Raw genomic sequence first — 21355 nt, 5'->3', positions numbered from 1 at the left:
TGTAGTGCTGATAATCATGCTTTATTAAAGAAATAACTGGAGGAAAGACTCAAGGAGGGTGCGAAAATAGTCAAAACTACAACTCAAACTTCAATCAAACCCTTAAACTGCAGGGCGACATGTGGGACTTGTTGTTGAACGCAGCAGTAGGTGGTTTCATACATCTGCTTTGCCGCACCCACCTTGACTGACAGGTGAACTTCTAAAAACTAGCACACAAACACACTGCATACCTCCGAGAGACAGCTCTGTTTCTGCAAACAAGCACAGGAGGGACTCTTATTTAAAGTGATTGGCCAGGTTGGTGGTACAAGTGAAAAGTCTCATCAGTGGTTGTTTGCCAGATGCAGAGCACAAAATATAAAAGAAACACTTGTGCTCAGGGAGTGCAGGCCGCTTGCACTCTGAGCACGTCAGTGAAATAGCAGTACGACAGAATCAGTCGGAGTGCGAGGTCCAGTCATCCTGCTTACATGAGGGTAAATGCAAACAGCATTCAGGATCTCACACTGCTTTCACAATGCTAATGCACTGCTCTCTAAAGCAGTGTATTCATAGTTTTGTCTCTGATTGAGTTAACATCAACAGGGAGCCTCTCTACCTGTTGAGGCAATCTTAAGACTTCAACTTATCGTTGAGGCACAAAGTTTAGTTTCTTAATTTAACAGAGTATTCGTTCCTGTTGGAACTTTCTCCTGTTAAACCATATACAGTTTCATTTTGTTTTAGTTAATATTATTGTCATAAATAACAATGCATACACTTCCCATAACCGGTAAATTCGGCTATATACATTATGTACATGTCACAGAATAATGGATCAAAAATCCTAAGTCACAGTTATCCAATATGGTACATTTTATAACACCTTTAGACTTTAGTCTAGTTTGGCAAAAATTAATGTCAAGATAGTTACAAAAATAGTTCATATTTACAAGAACAGAAATCCAGATCTTTATCAAGTAGATTCTTTTGCTTGATTAAATAAAAACGCATGAGAAAAGGAAAAAGGGGAAGTTTTGAAGAGTTGTTTTTTTTCCTTACACCGATCGAATACTAATGTGAACAGTTGCTGTATCAGATCCTAGCTCATTTGACAGTTTGAGGGTGTAGCTTCCAGCATCCTCCTTCTTCACCCCAGTGATAATGAGCGTGGTCAAGTCCTCAGTGGTCTCAATATGGAAGCGTCCGGCAGCAGTCAACTCAATCCTTTTGCCGTCGTGCGACCACTCAATGTGTCTGGCATCACCAGAGAAGGCACAGGCGACTGTCAGGACTTTGCCAGGCTCAATGCTGATGTCCTCTGGCAGAGCTTCAATCCTTGGAGCAGAACCTGGAACCCATGATATATGCACAGAACAAGAACCTTTTTTTCATTTAGAGTAAGGCAGGCACACAATTTCACAACAGACACAAACAAAAAAATGTTATGACAAAAAAGCATGTTTTGCTAATTGAGCTTAATTCAGCATCTTTATGAGGTTTCATTTCAAAAGAAGGATAATTGTGTTGCTGGTGGATGCAAGGAAGCTAAGTACAGTTTTACAGATTACCAAGAGTCTTATGATCTTACCAAGAGCTCTAAGTGATCCCTCCATGTGGGAGGCCATCTCCATGAGGCTACTGGAGCTCATGGCATATGCCTCAGATGACACGGAGGACATGCTGGACATGGACATGGTCTCAAACTTCATTTCAGCTGCCATGCTGCTGAAGGAGCGGGAATCCGTCATGGATGACATCACTGCCTGCTGGGAAGTAGAAGAAAAGGCAGACGACTCCTCCATTGTATGGATTTCTTTCTTCATCATCACCGATGAACTCAAGGATGACGATGACTCCTTTTGACTCATCAATACTGATCCTGGCAGAAGAAACGATAACACACATGTCATTGTTAAGAATGACTTCAATGTTAGGGCTCTGTTATAATTTCTTTAAAGCATGAAACTGGATCAGATTTTCTGGATGGTGATAGAAAAAGCCTACCTTGAAGTCCCAGCTGCTGTTCACAATAAGCTGTAATCTTCTTGCGAATTGACTGAAACACTTGTCCAGTGAAGTTGAAAGAAGACTTGGATACTCCTCCTTCTGATTTCATCTCACAGATGTACTCTCCCTGATCACTGTCTGTTAAATTATGGATCAAAAGGCTGCAAGAACCCTCAGAATAGTGCATCTCTAGGCGACTGCTTTGTGAAAGCCTCCTCCCATTCACATACCATACCACCTCTCTGACGGAGCTCTCACAAACACAGGACATCCTCACTGACCCCTCACAGGCTTCTGCTGTTAGCTGACTCATGACCTTGGGGGGTTTGGGGATTGGGGATTTTACGGTGGGTGGAGATACAACTCTCTTGGGGGACATGGTGGGAGGAGGAGACTTCATTCTAGGAGGTGATTTGATCCCTTCAGGTTCAGGGGACTTCAGTGCCCTTGGTGATTTGATGCCTGCTGGTTCTGGGGACTTGATGCCTTTTGGTGTTTTGAGTCCAGGAGGTTCTGGGGACTTGACACCTCTTGGCATTTTGATTCCTGTAGGTTCTGGAGATTTGATACCCCGGGGTGATTTTACTTCCTCAGATTCCAGTGACTTTCCAGTCCCCAGGGTCTTAGTTGGCGGTGGTGACTTGAGTCGTGGCTCAGGAGATTTTAGACCTCGTGGTGACTTAGGTCCCTCAGGCTCAGGAGATTTGACACCTGGAGTCGGTGATTTTAAGCTCGGTGCAGGAGAAGGTGCAGTTGGTTCAGGAGACTTTATGCTCTTAGGAGACTTAATCCCCTCGGGTTCAGGAGACTTCACACTTGGTGTTGGGGACTTCACACTTGGAGCAGGAGATGTTGCACTTGGTTCAGGAGATTTTATACTTGAAGCTGGTGATGTAACTGAAGGCTCGATGGATTTGGTGCTAGGTTCTGGTGACTTCACACTGGGAACAGCAGAGGTTGTGGAGGGAATAGGGGATGTGGCTGAAGGTGCAGGTGACTTTACACTGGGAGTGGGTGACTTCACGGATGGCTCAGGGGGTTTGATTATTTTAACTTCCTGCTTGGGGGTTGCTCTATGGATGGTTAAAGTAAAATGAGCTTCCTGTCTGCCTTCTGAATTCTCTACCACTACTGTGTAACTGCCCTCATGGGAGGCTGTCACAGAGGAGATTTCCAAACTGGATTTATACTGAGTTGTGGTGACCTGAATGTGGTGGGATGAGACAATGGTTCTGTTCTCATGTATCCATGTCACAGTGGGTGCAGGCTCACCATCAATATCACAGGTAAATCTGACAGTCTCTCCCTCCTCAACTGTCACAGACTGAGGCTTAGTGAGGATTCTAGCTGGAAGAGAAAGTTTTGCCTTCTGGACAGAAACTTCCTCATCACCAGCAGTGGTAGATGATTTCAGTTTAGCTTCAGATATGGTGTGTTTCCCACTCAGAGAAAATTTGTCAGATGAATAAGAGGAACTAGATGACAGGTATTCAGCAGAAGCATACTTGATAGATGAGTCATACCTCTCAGCAGAGGAGTACCTTTCAGAGGAGGCGCCATATCTCTCATGTGTGAATACCTCATGTGTTTCGGTTAACTTAGATTTGGTTTCTTCTACCTCAAAGTGGGTCTGTGAAGCATAGCCAGCTTTGAAGTGGGAGATGTGGTAGTGGTCTGTTCGAGTGACTTCAGGGACATGTGCTTTGGGAGCTTCCTCATCCTTGCGGCGAGAAGAGAAAGTTGTGTAGCTACCACCTGACACCTCCAGGGTAGCATAGTCTGAAGCCTCTCCCTTAGAGTTGGAACATACACAGCGATACGTGCCACTATCCTCTTCCTGACAGTCCAGAATAGTGATGGTCAAGACACCAGTCATGTTGGTAAAGATGAATTTCTCACTGGATTCAGAGATCGCCGTTCCATTGTGGAACCACGTGACCTCAGCCTCTGGTTTAGCTTGTACATTTAGGGTGAATTTTGTATCTTGACCAACTGGGATACGATGAGAACGCATCCTAACAGTGACACGCGGGGCATGGTCCAAACTGAAAGGTGTCTGACTGACCAACTGATACTTCCTTTCAGATTTCAGAGCAGCCTTTCTGGCCTCGTAACGGGACATGATATCAAAACGGGCAGACCGCTCAAACCTCGAAGAGGAGCGTGAAGACCTTTCAACTGACTTGATGGGGCTGGGGGAACGTGGTCGGGTCCTCTCTGGGGTAGGGGACCTCCTCCCCACAATCTCTCCCTCTACTTCCACAGGATGCCTAGCATGTGGTTGTCTTATCAGTTCTGAAACTGGACGCATTAGCTCAATGTAAGTGGGTGACAGTGACCTTCTCCTCCTCATATACTGAGAGATGGTACGTTTCTTCTTTGTCTCAGCAACCTCAACGGTTTCATGTCTACCTTCCTGCCTTCTTTCCTCATGCTCCATGGCACGTCGCTCAATGCGTACAGGGCTGCCAGCAGGTGAGGCAGAAAAGCCAAGCTCCAGTTCATCCTCCAACATCATTCCTTCTTCTTCCTCTGTTCTCATCAGCTCCTCATCGCTAAGGTCTCCCAGAGATCTCCTCCTAGATCTGAACAACGCCTCTGACACAGGACTGGGAGAGCGGCGTGCAGGTCTGACAGTCTCCAGATCATCTAGAGTGAGTTTTGGAATACGCCATCTTGGCCTATACTGGTCAGTGATTCTAGGAAGGGGCATGACGTAGAACTGTTCCCATCTGGACAAACGAATACGTTTCTGTCTCTTCTGCACAATCCTCTCCATCCTCTCTGAAATCTCATATTGATCTTTTAGCTTTCTGTACCACTTCATATCTGACAGAGGTACAAACAGTTTGATACCTTTGTTCTCATCAAGAACTCTGGGATCATGAACCACAGGCTCAGGAATTTCATAGGGCATGAAGATCCTCCTCTCCTCCTCCAACTTCTTGGTCTCTGACTTCTCCTCTTTGATGTCAAACTCACCCTCGACATTCTTTGTGCTCACTGCTGGCTTGTAAATCTCTGCAGCATATTTGAGAGCTTCTTGAGCAGTGGGATTAAGCGGTACAAGCTCCTCAGTAGCAACGATTTTCTGAGCCATCTTGTTGGTCTTTTCAATTTGTTTCTGTATGTGCATGTATTTCTCTTCCTCACTCCTATATTCTCTCCTTGTATAGGTAAGGCGGTCCACCTTCAATGTTGCCTGACAGCTGGCGGTGCCAGCAGAGTTGGTTGCAGTAACTTTGTAAACACCAGAGTCCTCAAGTAGAGTCTCTCTAATGTGAAGGACATGAGAGTCAACGTCCTCCTGTATGACAACCACCTTGGGACCAAACTGTAGTGGATGACCATCCTTTTGCCATTTAAGAGTAGGAGGTGGTACACCTGAGACTCTGAGCTCAAAATGGACACTCTGTCCCTCCATGCACTCAACATTAGCCAGCAGGCGTTTGAACATGGGCTTCATAGTTTCTTCTGTCACAGGATGTGGTGCCACAGTGAGACGGGCCTTGCAGCTGTCTTCTCCAAACTTGTTGTGGGCCATAACGGTGTATTCAGCATCATCAGTCATGTCCAGGTTATGGATCATGAGCTGGTATAGACCCTTATCACTGGTGAACGTGTACTTGCTGTCATTATCACCTGGCTTGATTTTTTCACCATTCTTAAGCCAAATTATGCAAGGCTCTGGATGCACAGTAACAGTAACACCAAAACGCACATCTTCGCCAATGAAAGAGGTGCGGTTGTAGAGAGGCAAAGTGAACTCTGGTGGTCTCTGCAGAAGCTTAGTCTTGTCAACTCTCCTCCTTAATTTCTTGATGGAGCGGCTAAGATAGTACTCTTTGATACTCCTCACTGTCTCGACAAAAAGCTCTCCATAAGCACTGTCTTCTCCATCATCACTCAGCACTTTGCATCTGTACACACCATCATCACTTTCTTCAATGTCCTTTACGTAGATACTGGCAAAGCCATTACTATAAGTAATCTCATACTTGTGGCTTGTGTGTAGCTGGCAGTTACCAAAGTACCATGACACCTGTGTACTCTTGTCATGCTTGGCAATGCTGCAAGTGAATCTTGCATAACCACCTTCTTCAGCTGAGGCATGCATGACTGGGCCAGCACGGAAGCCATGGCACTCAGTTCCAATCTTCACTTTACCAACAGCCAATCCCCTCTGGTTCTTGAAAGCACCACCATAGGCCACACGAGCTGCTGATACAATAGTATCAACCCTCTTTACCAGAGTCTGATAGTACCTTCTGTGTCTCAGTGTCCTGATAGCCTTGTTGCTAATATGCTCTATTTTCATCTTGAGCCATGGGTGCTCCAGAGCCTCATGGGCTGTCATACGAAGCTTCCTGTCCTTGACAAGAAGTCTGTCCACAAAGTCCATAGCCTCCAGGCTGATATCCTTAAATGCTTCACTGTCGAAGACATACTCACAGTTGGTGATATTCTCAATCATCTTTGTGGTAGACTCTGCTGCAAATGGATTAAGGCCACTGAGTAGAACATAGGCCATAACACCAACAGACCACATATCTGTGGCCGTTGTGACCAAATCATGGCGGTGGACCTCTGGGGCGCAGTACTCCGGTGCTGAAAAGAGCATTCTGATGTTTTCTCCCGGCACCAGAAGCCTAGCCTGGCCCATCTCAATGATCTTTATGTTGGTACTTTTCCTTGTAGTGTACACAATGTTGTCTGGGCGGATATCAAAGTGGCCAAAGTTGTGGGAATGCAGGAACTTGAGAGCAGAGCAGACTTGTCTAAGGTACTTGACAATCTCCTGCTCTGTAAGCTCAAAGTTGCTGGTGCCAAGCCGCTCAAAGATGTCAACTCCAGAAATGAATTCAAAGATAAGGATGATCTCCTCCATGCTTTCAAAGTATTCATGCAAGTAGATGATATTCTTATGCCTTCCCACATTAAGAGCTTCAATTTCCCTCAAAACCAACTCACGATCAGTTCCTTTGACTTTGATAAACTTGGCCATGTAGGTTTTCTTTGTGGCAATCTCAATACAACGGTGAACCACACCAAACTGGCAGTGAGCAAGCTCCTCAGAGATAATGTACTTTGAGGACAGCTCCTTCACCTTGTAGAAAAGAGCCTCCTCTTTAGTAATTTCTCTTGTTTCGTCCACTTCCTCATCATAGTTCCTAATTACAGACTTGTCTTCCTTTGTGGTGATAGGCTCAGTTGGTTCAGATGGTGGGCTCAGACCAAACTGGTTCTCGGCAATAACACGGAACTGGTATTTGGCCTTTCCAAATATGTTGATGATAGTGATACTACAGTCAGTCGTTTGTCCAGCACGAATCCACCTATCACTGGTGGTGGGGCACTTCTCCACAATGTAGTTAATAATGTTGCTTCCACCATCACTGACAGGGGGCTCCCAGACAAGAGTGATAGAATCCCTTGCAATTTCACTAACCACAAGGCCTTTTGGAGCTTCAGGAATGTCGGCCACATTCACCTCGATGGTTTGCTTGTCCATTCCAAACCTGTTCTTTGCAGTAATAATGTAGTAGCCAGTATCTTTCCTCTGGACTCCCTTCTGGAATACCAGGGATGTGAAAGACCTTGTGGTGATGACTTGGTGATAAGGAGAGTTGGAGAGGATCTCCTGACCTTTCTGCCAAGTGATTGTTGGCTCAGGTTTGCCAGAGATGGGGATCTTGATGGTGATGTGATCACCACGGACAGCATGGACTGCGCCCATTCCTTGGAGCTCTTGAGGCAGATAGATCTTAGCAGGAACTACAATAAAAATGACCAAAATCATGACTTATTCTCATGAATGTGGGCTTTTTTAAAATCAGGAATTGGAAAGAAGATATCATGCATTTAGTACATTCTAGAAAATATTTGGAAATTATGATATTACCTTCCACCTCCAAGTTGGCTGTGGTAGAGATGGATCCTGAGGAATTAGTTGCTCTGACTTGGTAAACTGTGGCATCATTCTCATCAGCAGAAGTGATGACAAGCTGATAGTAGCCTCCCTTGAACTCCAGCGCTTTGATCTTAGTTCCATCTGCCAGGATCTCCTTTCCACTACGGTACCATTTCACAACAGGCTTTGGATAGCCCAACACCTTGTTGGAGGAAAAAGAGACAAAATAAATAACTGGTGTCCACTGAACAATGATGTTATGATTGTATTTTTGACTTAAAAACTGAGAGATTTTAAAGGAATAAGCAATGTAGTTTTAAAAAAAGGTACCTTAGTGACAAATGTTGCACTGGCATGGTATTTGACAGTCATGTCTCTGATCTCCTCCCTGAATGTGGGAGTGCGAGGAGGCTGGTCAGACTTGGGGATGATGGGTTCAGAAATCTCACTCCATTCGCTCTCACCGCCCATGTTCTCACATTTGACACGGAACTCATACTCGAAGCCTTCAATCAAGCCTGTGACCTCATAGTTGGTCTCTGCAATCTTCTTGGTAGTTACTGACATCCACTTGTTCTGTTTCTTCTCACGTTTCTCCAGGTAGTAGTTTGTGATTTTAGCTCCACCATCGCTGCTTGGAGGCTTCCAACAGACAACACAAGAGTCTTTTGTGGAGCTGATAATGAAAGGCTGCTGTGGGATGCCAGGTTTTTCTGAAAAACAAATAGGAAAGTTACTATAGTGCAGAAGTCCCATATTCTATGCAGTGGCAGATCTTGAAAACTAAATACGCTCCTTACAAAATGAACACATTTAAGTTTCTAGATGGTACTCTATAACTTATGCAAATAGGAGACGGTCGAGTAGAAGCTGTGGTTGATTTGAGACAGAATAAGCCATCTGTGAAGAGGACACCAAAATAAAATATAAATAAACTTACCAAATGGACTCTTGATTATAACCACTGATGGGATCTCTAGAGGCTCGCTGACTCCATATTGATTCTGAGCTGAAACCCTGAAGTAGTAGCCAGCATTCTCCGTCAGATTGAGGACACGGCAGGTGGTTCCAGACAAAGAGGAGGACACCAGGTACCACTGTTCCCCTTCTTTGGCCTCCCGTTTCTCCACAATGTAGTTGGTAATCATTGATCCTCCATCATCCTTGGGAGCCTTCCAGCTGATGACAACTGAGCTCTTAAGCAGGGCTTCAACAATTAGGGGCCCCTCAGGCATGCATGGCTTGTCTAGAAACACACACACACGCGCATATATATATGAAAGATTTGTAGACTGAAACTGAAAACTCATGCAAAGGGCTTTCATTTGTAACTTTGATTTTAAATTTATGGATAGATGGATGGATGGATGTGGAGCCCTTAAGCAATTTGTTTATAGTTTGATCTCACCTTGGATTTCTACACGAAGCACAGTGTCAATAGTTCCAAAGAAATTGCTGAGCTGCACCTTATAGCGACCAGCGTTGGTCTTTCTCTGAACATTCCTCACCACGAGGTGGGTGTAGCTCTCTGTGTTTTCAATGATCACATTTTCAGATGGATTCAGAGGCTTCTTGCCATAGAACCACATGATCTGTGGGATGGGACGGCCAATGTATATGACATGAAGGCGGAGACTGGTGCCAGCCCCAGCAAAGTATTTTTCCTTCAGGGGAAAGCCAGGGTGAAACTGGGGAGCTGCCTGTAAACGCAGTTTACCACTGCTCTCGATCTCTCCAGCCTCATTGATTGCCCTACAGGTGTACAGGCCCTCATCTTCCTGTTCATCTGTTAGAATGCTGAGGGAGTGGTTTCGACCATCTGAGCTCATTTTGTACTTGCGGCTCTGGATCAGTTCCTTGCCAAAGCGGTACCACTTAATCTCAGGCAGAGGTCTGCCAATAATGCCACAGGTCAGAGTGCCAGACTCGCCAAGTTTAGTTGTTACATCTTGGATGTCTTCTGTCAAAGCTGGAGCCTCACCAACTGCAGAAAGACAGCAATGTTTAATCACACTAAATGTATTTAATTTTTACTTTTTGTTGTAAATTGAAAGGAATTACAAATAAATTGGTTGTCTTTCCCTTTAAACATTAGATTTTACACGATTTTGACTTTAACATTAAATCTTGGTCAAAATTTGGTTCTAAGATATATTTTTCTGTTGTCAGTTAAACAACATTTGTATTGAACTTGCCAGATATGTTATACATTGAATGTCAAATTCTACTGCAACGAGGTCATTTGTTTTGATAGACCTCAATCCTGCAACAGCTTACCACTCAATTTGGTCTTGATGCCCATAGGTGTGCGACGAGGTCGGCTGAGTCCAGTCTCGTTCTCAGCAAAGACTCTAAACTCATACTCAGTGGCTTCCATTAAGCCACCCATGGTGAACTGACGATCCTTCGAGCGCTCCTTATTGCATTTTTTCCAGGCACTCTCTCCAGCCTGTCGGAACTCAATCCAGTAACCTAGGATCTCCTTGCCACCATCATGCTCAGGCCTGAGCCAGTGGATGGTGATACAGTCTTTAGTGACAGAGACAATGTCAATCTCTCCTGGTTGGCTAGGTTTGTCTACAGGAAAACAGAAAGGAAAAGGGTCAATAATCTTGGATAAATTCATTCTAACATCAATACATTCTAAAAGTATTTTAGAATGTATTGATCTCATACGTTTCCCTTATCAGCACAGACTGATTTAGATTGATTGCAATGAGTTGGCAATCTGTCTGCATTTATAAATTAGATAGCAGTTATTTGCAAAATTTCATCAGTATCTCTTAAAGTAATTGCAGTCACTCTGAGTTGGACTGTGACTGTTTGGAGGTGGTGTCACCTCCTACCAGGCGACCTGTGCAATCACCTTGCAGTCAAAAGTGGTGACACAGAGGTTGAGGGTGTTACACGTTCAATCTCTGGGTGACTAGTCACCGTTACTACATGCAAATGGTTGACAAATGCCAGTAACTTAAAAATTAACAGTCACTAAGTAAAGGAAGAGTTGCAAGGAGGTTGTTGCCCTATTTGTACTCTAGTGTGACTGAGCCATAACTCACCAAATGGATCTTTGCAGACTACAGATTCAGAAGCAGGACCAGGTTCGCTCTGTCCAATGTCATTTTGTGCGACAACTCTGAACATGTACTCTGCATCAGGGATGAGACCAGTGGCATTGAACATGGTGGTGGTGATGTGGGTCTTATTGTGGCGGACCCACTTCTCTGTTGAAACCTCCCTTCTCTCAACATAATATCCAGTGACACGAGAGCCTCCATCGTCGCGGGGCCTGGCCCAGGAGAGAGAAACTGTGGACTTGGTAACATCCATGATCTCTGGTGGGTTGCTGGGAGGTTCAGGTGGGCCTGTGATAAAGGATGGTTTTACAAATTAAATTATCAGAGTTACAGTATGTTCAGAGTGTATGATTATCACAACAATAGGTTTATTAAATACAAAATTTTCCCAGTTCAACTGAGAAAGTTGGACTAATAACAAATATATCACTACTCACAAAGTGGAGTCTTTGGTGTGACAGACTCTTCAGATTTTAAAGCTCTGCTGACACCAAACTGATTCTCAGCAGCAACCCTGAAGTGGTACTCCACATTCTCCTTTAGGCCCTTCACCACTAGAGAGTTCCCAATTACTCGAGCATCCACTGTATACCAGGCAGCCTTGGGTACCTCCCGCCTTTCCACTATGTATCCCAGGATGTCTGCTCCACCGTCATCTGATGGTGGCCTCCAACTGACTCTTACTGATCGGGCCTGAATGTCGTCAAATTCCAGAGGCCCTTCTGGGACATCTGGGCGACCAATCACTTTCACCTACAGAGAGGAGGTACAGAGAGTTCGTTTTTAAGGCTGCAAATATTATTAGATTTTATACATGTGGCGTGAATAAGGCACGGCGGGACCACGGAGCAACGTTCAGAGCCAACTTTATTTAATTCACGTCACACCACACACCCACCAACCCCTGAGCCCCTGTGTTTTAACACGGCGGGCATGATTGCGGATGCCGTGCAGGTGCGTCTGCACGGCACCGCAAACCACGCCCCACCACAATACAATATATGTTTTCATTTCATTAGCCATTCTTTAATAAAGTCTTTCAGACACGCTCCCCACCTTGATATAAACAGCCTTCCTGCCACATTTGTTTTCCAGCACCAAGTCGTAGGTACCAGTGTCATCTTTATGCGCCTCTTTGATGACCAGCTCAGTGATGTCATCATGCGTAGCAATCATGGCCCGATGGGAGATGTCACGACCATCCTTGGTCCACTTGCATGTAGGGATGGGTTTACCCTTAATGGGTACAGACAGGTGGATGACACCACCTTGTCTGACCACATAGCCCTCTTCATATTTAGGATCCAGCTCATAGTCAGGATAATCTGAAGAAGACAGAGGTTTGATTTTTTTTAACTAAAGCTAAAAATGCCAGGATGCTATATGCCATGCCACCAAAAAACTGAAGTAAAGGATTTATAAATATTTCAAATTCTTTCTTTACCAAGCATCTCCTGGACTTTAACCACTCCAGGAATCTCAGCAGCTTCTCCACAACCACCAGCATTGCAGGCGATGATCCTAAATTTGTATTCAGCCCCCTGTGGCATGTGGGTGATGATGTACTCGCACATCTTCGTGGGAGTTGTGTTACACAGTGTCCATTCCAGCTGGTCTACCTTCTGCATTTCAATAAAGTAGCCAGTAATGACAGAACCACCCTCCTCTTCTGGTGGAAGCCAAGCTAGAGAAACAGAAGTCCTGGTAGTGTCTGTGACTCTGGCCTGAACTGGAGGACCTGGAGGTTCTGTTTAATAACAGAGAGAATAGGTAAAGATAGTGACCCCACAGTGGTATGGCTAATTTAAAACAGAAAAGCAGTATAACTGTTACAGTGATCTTTTGCGGGACATACCAATGGGGTCTAAAGCGATGGTAATGACAGAACTCTCGCTGGGTTTCCCAGCCCCTCTAGAGTTAATGGCTGTGATACGGTGTTCATACTCCAGGCCCTCAATCAGTCCGGAGGAACGGTACCTGGTCATAGTAACAGGGTTTTTGTTGATCCTCAACCACCTGTCAGAATGGGCCTCTTTCCGTTCTATGATATAGCCCGCAATAGTGGAGCCACCATTGTCCTCAGGTGGTTTCCAGGTCAGGGTCATGCCCTCATGGGTGACATCAAGCACTTCTGGCCTGCTTGGGGGTCCAGGGATGGCTACATAGAAAAGAAAAACAATCAGAGATTTGATTTGATTTTATTGATTAGCATTCAAATTCAAATCTCAGTGATGAATAACAAACAAAACATAGTCCCATATAGTTCAGTGAGAATAAACAATCCACAGGATTTTTACGTTTATATATCAAATCAGAACCTGTCTACTTGTAATTGTATACAGTGACCACCAATAACAGTGTGAAACTGAAACTGTAAAAAAATGCTTCAGAAAGAAGTTGGACTTGTGGGCTTGAAAAGAACAAGAAGACGGTTTTCAAAGCAACAGTGCAAGTTATCAAAGGCAGCACAATTCTCATTGAAGGTGCATATGAAGAACATCTTATGGAATGAGAACTTACTCTTGGCGCTCTTGCATTCCACCACATCAGACTGCAGGAAGCCACCAATGCCAAAACGATTCATGGCTGCAACACGGAACACGTACTCAGTTCCTTCAGAGAGCCTAGTGAATTTAAAGCAAGGCCTTGTCACAGACTCGGAGATGGTGGTCCAGCCAGGCCGGTGGGCATCACGCTGCTCAACGACATATCCGCTGACATTGGCACCACCATCATTCTCTGGAGGTTGCCAACTAACTGTCACTGAAACACCGTCGACTTCCTCGATCTTTACTGGACCCATAGGAATACTCGGTTTGTCTGAACAGAAACAACAAGGCAGCTATTTAGGAAGACAGTTTTTGTCTTTTTTATTTCTTTGTCTTTTGATTTTTCTCTGAAGGAAAAATACACCTTACTAAATAAAAACTGAAAATATAAAACATTCAGTTTAGTAAAGAATGTCTGCTTACCCAGGATGATAACCTTGATAATTTCAGTTGCCATGCCTATGGTATTCTTCACCTCTAGTGTGTAGTCTCCTGTGTCAGAGATGGTCGTCTCACGGATGACGAGATGGGTATATTTGCTGGTGCTGTCAATCTTGATGCGGTCCAGGGTGTCCTTCAGCTTCACACCACCAAAGTACCACGAGCAGACTGGCTGTGGTCTGCCCCTTATTGGGATGTTGAGGTCAATGGGTTTGCCGCGATTCACATGAACTATCTTCTGAGGGATACTTGTCATGTCAATCTTGGGCATAACTGCAGTAAACACAAAATTTTTCATATGACTTATGAAAGCTTTTCACAGCTTAGTAAAAACAGAAATGATGTGATGATTTGTGTTTTGATATCTTACCCTTGATCTCTTGGATGATCACTGGAGTGACAATGTCAGTGGATTCACTGGCTCCCCTGCTGTTCGTGGCGCGGATTCTGAACAGATACTGGTCATTTTCTGTCAGAGACTGGATGGTGTGCTGGGATACTGAGGCCTTAACTGTCGCCACAGCACTCCATCTGTCGGAGCCTACTTTGCAGGCCTCAATAATGTAGCCTGTCAATCTGCTGCCACCATCATGCAAAGGCTTCTCCCAGTGCAGGGTGACAGAAGATTTGGAAACATCAACAATCTCAAGCTTCACAGGCACTGAGGGCACTTCACACACCAGCACAGCCTCCGCTGTCTCACAGGGCTCACCGACACCATAGATATTCTCTGGCAGGACTCTGAAAAAGTAGTACACACCCTCCTCCAGTCCACTGATTCTGTACAGTGTTTTCCTACACTCAGTGGTAACAGTCTTATAGGACTTCATGTTGGCCTCACGCTTCTCTATAATATAGTTGCTGACATGAGCACCACCATCAATGCTTGGGACATCCCAGGTGATCACAACAGATTCCTTGGTGTAGTCCTTCACTTTCACTGAACATGGAGGACCAGGAGTGTCTGACAAAGAGAGGCAAGTAAAAAGATCATATTTCGAAACTATATTACTTTACTAACTGTATGGTGACTGTACATATTTGATATCCAAAATCTTTTAACAAACTCTGTGGAAACTTTGGTTGACATACCATAGACTTTAACAAGGATGATGGCAGTCTTTTTTCCAGATGGGTTCTCTGCCTCTACAATGTATTTTCCAGAGTCATAGCGATCAACCTTCTCTACTACCAGTGATGTGTACTTGTCAGTAGTCTCAATATAACCACGGCTCTGTAGTTCCACCCCCGTCTTCCTCCAGGCCACTACTGGCGTCGGACGACCAGTGACAGACACAAATAGGCGCAGAGTACCTCCAGCGCGGAGGCACACTGTTTTCTTTATGTCATCAGCCAGCTCCAAATCGGGTATTTCTGAGTGGATGGAGCATAGTTTACATAGAACATTAAAAAGTTCAGATGTAGTTCAAATATTGATTTTTTTCAACAGAAATCTACACCTACTTACCAATTTTCTCAAGTGGTTCAATTTCAGCACTTGGTTCACTGAACTCTCCAGTCCCATTGCTGTTAATGGCAGCAACCCTGAATCTGTACTTCTTATTGGCAGCCAAACCAGCAGCCACATACTCATTAGTCTTGAGGGCTTTGGCAGTGGCACGGTACCACTGCTCAGAACCCTCCTCTAGGATCTCCACAATGTAGCCGGTGACATCTGATCCACCATCATACATGGGCCTGGTCCAAGTCATGGTGATGCTGTGTTTCGTTGTGTCTGTGATGCGAGGCACTGATGGAGGAGCTGGGGTGTCTGTAGATGAAATGGAATTTTTGAAAATGTATTTTATCTAAACAAATATGTTGTAAAATATGTTTGGGGTGGTGCTTTCAGCATTGGTATCACTTCCTCATCCTGTTGCAAAGCACAGTGTGTGCCACTTGATTAACAACAAACATAGTGACTTCATCTGTTCACCTGTTAAATCCAGAATTCAAAATTCTGCTCCTCACATACAAGGTCTTAAATAATCAGGCCCATCTTATCTTAATACACTCTAAAGCCAGGATTTAGAGTGTATCACAATATAAATATATCACTAGTGAAGGTTACAGATGATCAAATGGCCTCTGTCAGCACTTATCTTGCTGTGCCACTACACCACAATGTGGGGTTCAATAGCACTGTGCTATGTGCATGTAAATGGGGAGTTTTCTTTGCACAAAAAGGTTAATTATGAAGTTCCACAACTAGTTAAACCAAAGGCATGTCTTAAAGACACGAGACCTGAAATACCTCTAATTTACTACTTTGTTCATTTACTAATTTCAGAGAAAACAGGGCTTGATGTACTCAGGCCTAAAACAACATGGTGGAGACATCGAAACATGGTGTCTAACCAGATACTTACCTTGGCCTCCAATAACACTGAAGAATCTTGGAGTCTTTTTTAATCAGCATATGTCCACATTAACACTGTATGTTGGACAGCCTTCATTGCCTACTGTATTAAATCTTTAGTAAATATTAAACTCTGCCTATCCTTTAGTTTGCCTTTTTCCGGTATCTTTCTCCTCTCTTTCCCCTTACTCCCAGCTGATCGTGGGGATTGCTGCTCTTCCCCTGATCCTGGTTCTGATGGAGGTTTCTTCCTGTTAAAAGTTTCCTTCCCATTGTTGCCAAGTGCTTGCTATTAGTGGTTAGTATGATTGTTGTGTTTCTTTCCATCATTTTAGCATTTTTACCTTACAATATAAAACACCTTATGGTGACTTCTGCTGTGAATTGGTGCTATATAAATAAAAGTGAACTGAATGGAACTGAAAAATATTAAATAATATCACTTTTCTCTTGGCATTAAAAGGACAATGTCTACAGTTTTCTTTCTTTCTTTCTTTCTTTCTTTTTTTTTAAGTAAAAATGTCTTACATGTGGGGTCTTTACAGAGGATGTATACTGAGGTGTCACTTGGCTGGCTGTATCCAGCAGAGTTGACTGCTGTAACTCTGAACTGGTACTCGCTTCCCTCCAGTAGGCCTGTGATCTTCAGGCGGGTGTCATAGATGGTGTAGGTCTTATTCACTCGAGTCCACCTGGTCCAAACAACAAAACAACATCATGAAAGAGAAGGATAAGTATCTTTATTTAAGAAATGATGTCTCAACATCTTCAGTGAATCCAGAATTTGTTCTGACCTGCTACTGTTCTTCTCTCGTTTTTCAACGATGTAGTTTTTGAGCTCGCTTCCTCCATCACTCTCAGGCTTCAGCCACTCGATGATAACGTGCTCCTTACCCACTGCAGTCACCTCTGGTGTGCCTGGCTGGGAGGGGATTGCTGTGGAAGAGTGGGAACAGGTCAGAGTCACGCAAACACATCTACATTACGTTTTCCCTTTCATAAGATGTAATATAATCCATAACACCTAAATCCAAAATTGAAATTGTAAGTAAGACTTGGAAAAATGCTGCAGCTTACTGTAAGCGTTTCTGGCGATGATGGGATCAGATTCCAAAGGAACTCCAGCCCCATACTTATTGACACCTCTAACCCTAAAGATGTACTCATTGTTCTTGATCAACCTAGTGCTGACACATGACAGGGTCTTGCACTCAGTCTCCATGATGACCCAGTTGAGGCGGCTGGTCTCACGACGTTCCACAATGTAATGGGTGACAGAGTCTCCACCATCCTCCAGAGGTATCTTCCAAGACACTGTACATTTTTCCTCTGTGACTCTGCTGATTACAATCCTATCAGCTGGAGCTCCAGGAGTGTCTAACAGACAGAAAGCAACATTTCAATTAGAAAGTTCAAACTATTACGACACACTAATTAATTAATGTCCTTTTGGCTGCTCACCTAGAACTTTAACGCTGACAGCTGCCGTCTTAATTCCACTGGCATTCTTGACAGTTAGAATGTATCTACCTGTGTCGTATCTGTCACAGCTCTTGATGACAGCCATGGCTCTAGTGGCAGTGTAGGTCAGTGAATATTTTTCTCCAAGTTCTAAAATCTTGTCACCCTTTGACCAGTACACTGTAGGCTCTGGTTTACCACCCACAGCACCGTCCAAGACAAGGTCAGAACCAGCAGTAACAGTGACAGTCTCACCTATCAGTTTGCTGTCAAGTTCAGCTTTGGGAGGAGCTGCAAAAAGTAAGGGATGATTAGTGTTACATTAAAAAATAACAACATATACCAGTATAATGAACTGAACCCTGAAAACAATCTTTGTTTTCGTCATTTTTATTGATATTCTGCCTGGTACACCAAGCAGGGGAGCTTTTTTTTCTTTAAAGTTACATTCATTCATAGTTATTTATTGTTTCTAAAATAACAGGAAATGTAGATTAACTTATTTAAATACTATCAAGGAAAAAAAAAAAAATCCCCAAACAAAACCCTTGAACTTACAATATTCATCCTTGCATGTGACTGGTCCAGTGGTCTCTGAAGGGACACTTTGAACACCTGCAGCATTCTTGGCAACGACACGGTATTCATAGGTCTCTCCTTCACCTAGGTTTGTGATGGTGAAGTAGTTCTCTGTGATTGTGGTATAGTTGCACTTGAGCCAGCGGTTGTCATCCCACTCATCTGTGCTGTAGACTTTTCTCTCCACCACATAACCAATGATCTTACTGCCACCATCATTGAAGGGCACCGTCCAGCACAATGACACAGAAGAGCGGGTGATGTCTGTCACCTCGGGTTTGCCAGGAGGATCTGGAGGGTAGAAATGATCATAAAACATTTATATAAGTTTATTCACACAACGTCAGATATTGTTAAAATTTGTGTAGGTTCTCAGTCATTCAGGTCAGAGTAGTCCTAAGGGCTTGAGTTGAAAAGAAGTTCTTGAAGATGTTTTATCTATCATCCAAAAGTGTTCTCTAGCTTCAGAAGTTCAGAAAAAAGAAGTACAATTGACTTCAACTCAAACACTTCCGACTATGCTCTTAAAGTCTCCATTATGCATTTTAGTTGGGCAATATCAACAGTAATAACAATAGATCTGTTTTTAGGACCTTAAGCAAAATTGAGTATTGACCATCTGTCATTTCATAATACATCTTCATAGTTAGGATGCATGTGAATGTGAATATTTTCTTACCAACAGGATTGAGTGCCACTACAGGTCTGGAGGCTTCGCTGGCTTTGCTGAGCCCAGCAAGGTTCATGGCATACACCCTGAACTGATACTCTAGCCCCTCAATCAGGTTCGAGACCTTGTATTGGCAATCCAGGCAGGGTAGCTTGTTCTCCCTCACCCACAGGATCGTGTTCCTCTCCTTTTTCTCAATCCAGTAGCCTGTCACCTTGCTGCCACCATCAGCATATGGAACATCCCATTTGATGCTAATGGCATTGGCAGATATAGATATCACATCTGGGCGAGTTGGAGGACTTGGTGGAACTATGAAAATCAAGTGGAGATGAGAATATGGTTTGTTTAGAAGAAATCCAAAGCATTAAAAAACAAAACCAATGTTGGCACACACATATGTAAAATCAGGATCAGATATTTAAACTGTTGGACAGCACCTACCAAATGGATGCTCAATGACAACAGGGGCAGACTCAACGGACTTGCTGACTCCAAACTTGTTCTCAGCACAGACTCTAAATGTGTACTCCATGTATTTGGTGAGATGTGTGACTTTGATGGTGGTTCTCTTCACACTGGAGTTCACCACTTGCCAAGAAGCAGAGCCAGATTCCCGTTTTTCTACAATGTAGTTGCTGATGTCAGTACCACCATCATCAGCTGGCTCAGACCAAGAAAGGGTGCAGGACTCTGAAGAGATTCCAGAAATTTCTACTGGTCCTGTGGGTGGACTTGGTCTGCCAACTATGACCACAGTCACTGTGAATGTCTTCACACCAGCAGCATTCTCCAGTGTCAGGTAGTACTTGCCGCTGTCGCTTCTCTTGCTGTCTTTCACTACCAAAATGGTTCTTTCCTTTGAGGTCTTAATGGAGACTCTGTCAGTCTCCTTCAGCTTCATCTCTTCCAGTTTCCAGGTAACTTTAGGTGCAGGTCTGCCACTGATAGGGACATCAATTGTGAAGGTGTTGGAAGTCTTGCAAGTGATGAGCTGGTTGGTGATGCTGCTGAGATCAGCAGTTGGTTCTATGCAAGGCTCCTTTATGACCACAGAGCTAAAGGTGCCCTGAGGTTCGCTAATTCCAGCATCATTCTTGGCTTTCACTCTAAAGTCATATTCTGTGTTCTCAATCAGACCCTCTACCAACATCTTCTGAGACTTAGTCTCTCCACTAACAACCCAGTGGTCAGTGCCCTTAGCCCTGAATTCAACAATATAGCCTCTAATGCGGCTGCCTCCATCATGCTCGGGTTTTAGCCATACCAGTGAGGCTGTGGAATTGGTTGTGTCAACAACATCCAATCTCTTGGGTGGCGCAGGTTCTTCTGTGGCAATTATAGGCTCAGTCATCTCTTTTGGTTCTCCCTGGCCATAATGGTTAACAGCAATCACTCTGAACAAATACGGTACACCAATTTCCAGACCAGTTACTCTGATCATCTGCCGTGAGCACTTGGTGCTGACTTCTTGCCAGGCAAGGCGGCTTGCTTCACGCTTATCCACAATGTAGTGGTGGATTCGGGATCCACCGTCAGTGGCAGGAGCGTCCCACATCACTGTCAAGGCTCCGCGAGTAATATCTTTGAAGGTTATGGCTCCTGGAGGTCCAGGAGTATCCAGTACTTTAACAGTGAATGTGATGGATTTGCGCCCACTGTTGTTCTCCAGGGACAGGGTGTATTTGCCTGCCTCATACCTGGTGCAGTTCTCTATGGTCAGAGTGGAAAATGAATCTGTGGTGTTGATATCAGCCATTATCGGAAGCTCACTGTCTAATTTAGACCACGTAGCTAGAGGAGCTGGCTTTCCTCGGAAAGCAATATGTAGGGTTATAGTGCCTCCATTCTTCACAATATGAGTTTGCTTGAAGTCAGGACCAAGATCAATTTCAGGAGATGTAAGTCTGTCCAAAGACTGAACAGGGTTTGGCATCACTGATGCTTCGCCCTCTCCTGATCCATTTACAGCACTGACTCTGAACTTGTAGAGTTCTCCAGGTACTAGACCTGTGACAGTATACCTGGTGTGAATACAAATCTGTCTGTTGACTCTGTGCCACTCCTCCAGACTGGCCTTACACATATCTATATTGTAGCCAATTATTTCCATGCCACCATCAAAGACTGGCTTGGTCCATTCCAGGGTGACAGAGGACTTAGTGGAGTCAATGACCTGATGAACAAAAAGCATAGTTACAATTTTTTTTAATGCGTTTTGTTTCTACAATCTAATATTGAGTTGAACTCAGCGTTCTTCACTACAATGCTGCACCTGTTTTGTATCCAAATTGCCTCTTGTGTATGAATATGAAA

The 21355-nt window shown here is 44.1% G+C and overlaps 1 protein-coding gene across 1 annotated transcript in view; it reads right to left on the bottom strand.

The window, feature by feature from the left end:
* The window catches only part of ttn.2 (titin, tandem duplicate 2), a 224471-nt gene continuing 203116 nt past the window's right edge, over positions 1-21355 (bottom strand). Inside the window, exons 226-250 of the mRNA XM_013915325.1 lie at positions 19484-21215; positions 19049-19351; positions 18349-18660; positions 17791-18081; positions 17407-17706; positions 17124-17265; positions 16858-17021; positions 15439-15741; positions 15063-15344; positions 14341-14934; positions 13953-14243; positions 13501-13800; positions 12836-13138; positions 12425-12727; positions 12037-12305; positions 11418-11733; positions 10963-11268; positions 10181-10480; positions 9312-9887; positions 8844-9149; positions 8234-8616; positions 7895-8105; positions 1990-7767; positions 1574-1864; positions 1-1333 (exon numbers count right to left, since the gene is read on the bottom strand). Of these exons, the coding sequence (XP_013770779.1) occupies positions 1041-1333; positions 1574-1864; positions 1990-7767; positions 7895-8105; positions 8234-8616; positions 8844-9149; positions 9312-9887; positions 10181-10480; positions 10963-11268; positions 11418-11733; positions 12037-12305; positions 12425-12727; positions 12836-13138; positions 13501-13800; positions 13953-14243; positions 14341-14934; positions 15063-15344; positions 15439-15741; positions 16858-17021; positions 17124-17265; positions 17407-17706; positions 17791-18081; positions 18349-18660; positions 19049-19351; positions 19484-21215 (14649 nt within the window). The 3' untranslated portion in view covers positions 1-1040. The remainder of the gene's footprint in view (positions 1334-1573; positions 1865-1989; positions 7768-7894; positions 8106-8233; positions 8617-8843; positions 9150-9311; positions 9888-10180; positions 10481-10962; positions 11269-11417; positions 11734-12036; positions 12306-12424; positions 12728-12835; positions 13139-13500; positions 13801-13952; positions 14244-14340; positions 14935-15062; positions 15345-15438; positions 15742-16857; positions 17022-17123; positions 17266-17406; positions 17707-17790; positions 18082-18348; positions 18661-19048; positions 19352-19483; positions 21216-21355) is intronic.

This window comes from Pundamilia nyererei, unplaced genomic scaffold (genome assembly GCF_000239375.1).
Source record: "Pundamilia nyererei isolate P.nyererei 1_Seehausen unplaced genomic scaffold, PunNye1.0 scaffold00287, whole genome shotgun sequence".
Lineage (NCBI taxonomy): Eukaryota > Metazoa > Chordata > Actinopteri > Cichliformes > Cichlidae > Pundamilia > Pundamilia nyererei.
The sequence above is the reverse complement of the archived record's forward strand: the minus strand, read 5'-3'. Positions and strand labels throughout refer to the sequence as shown.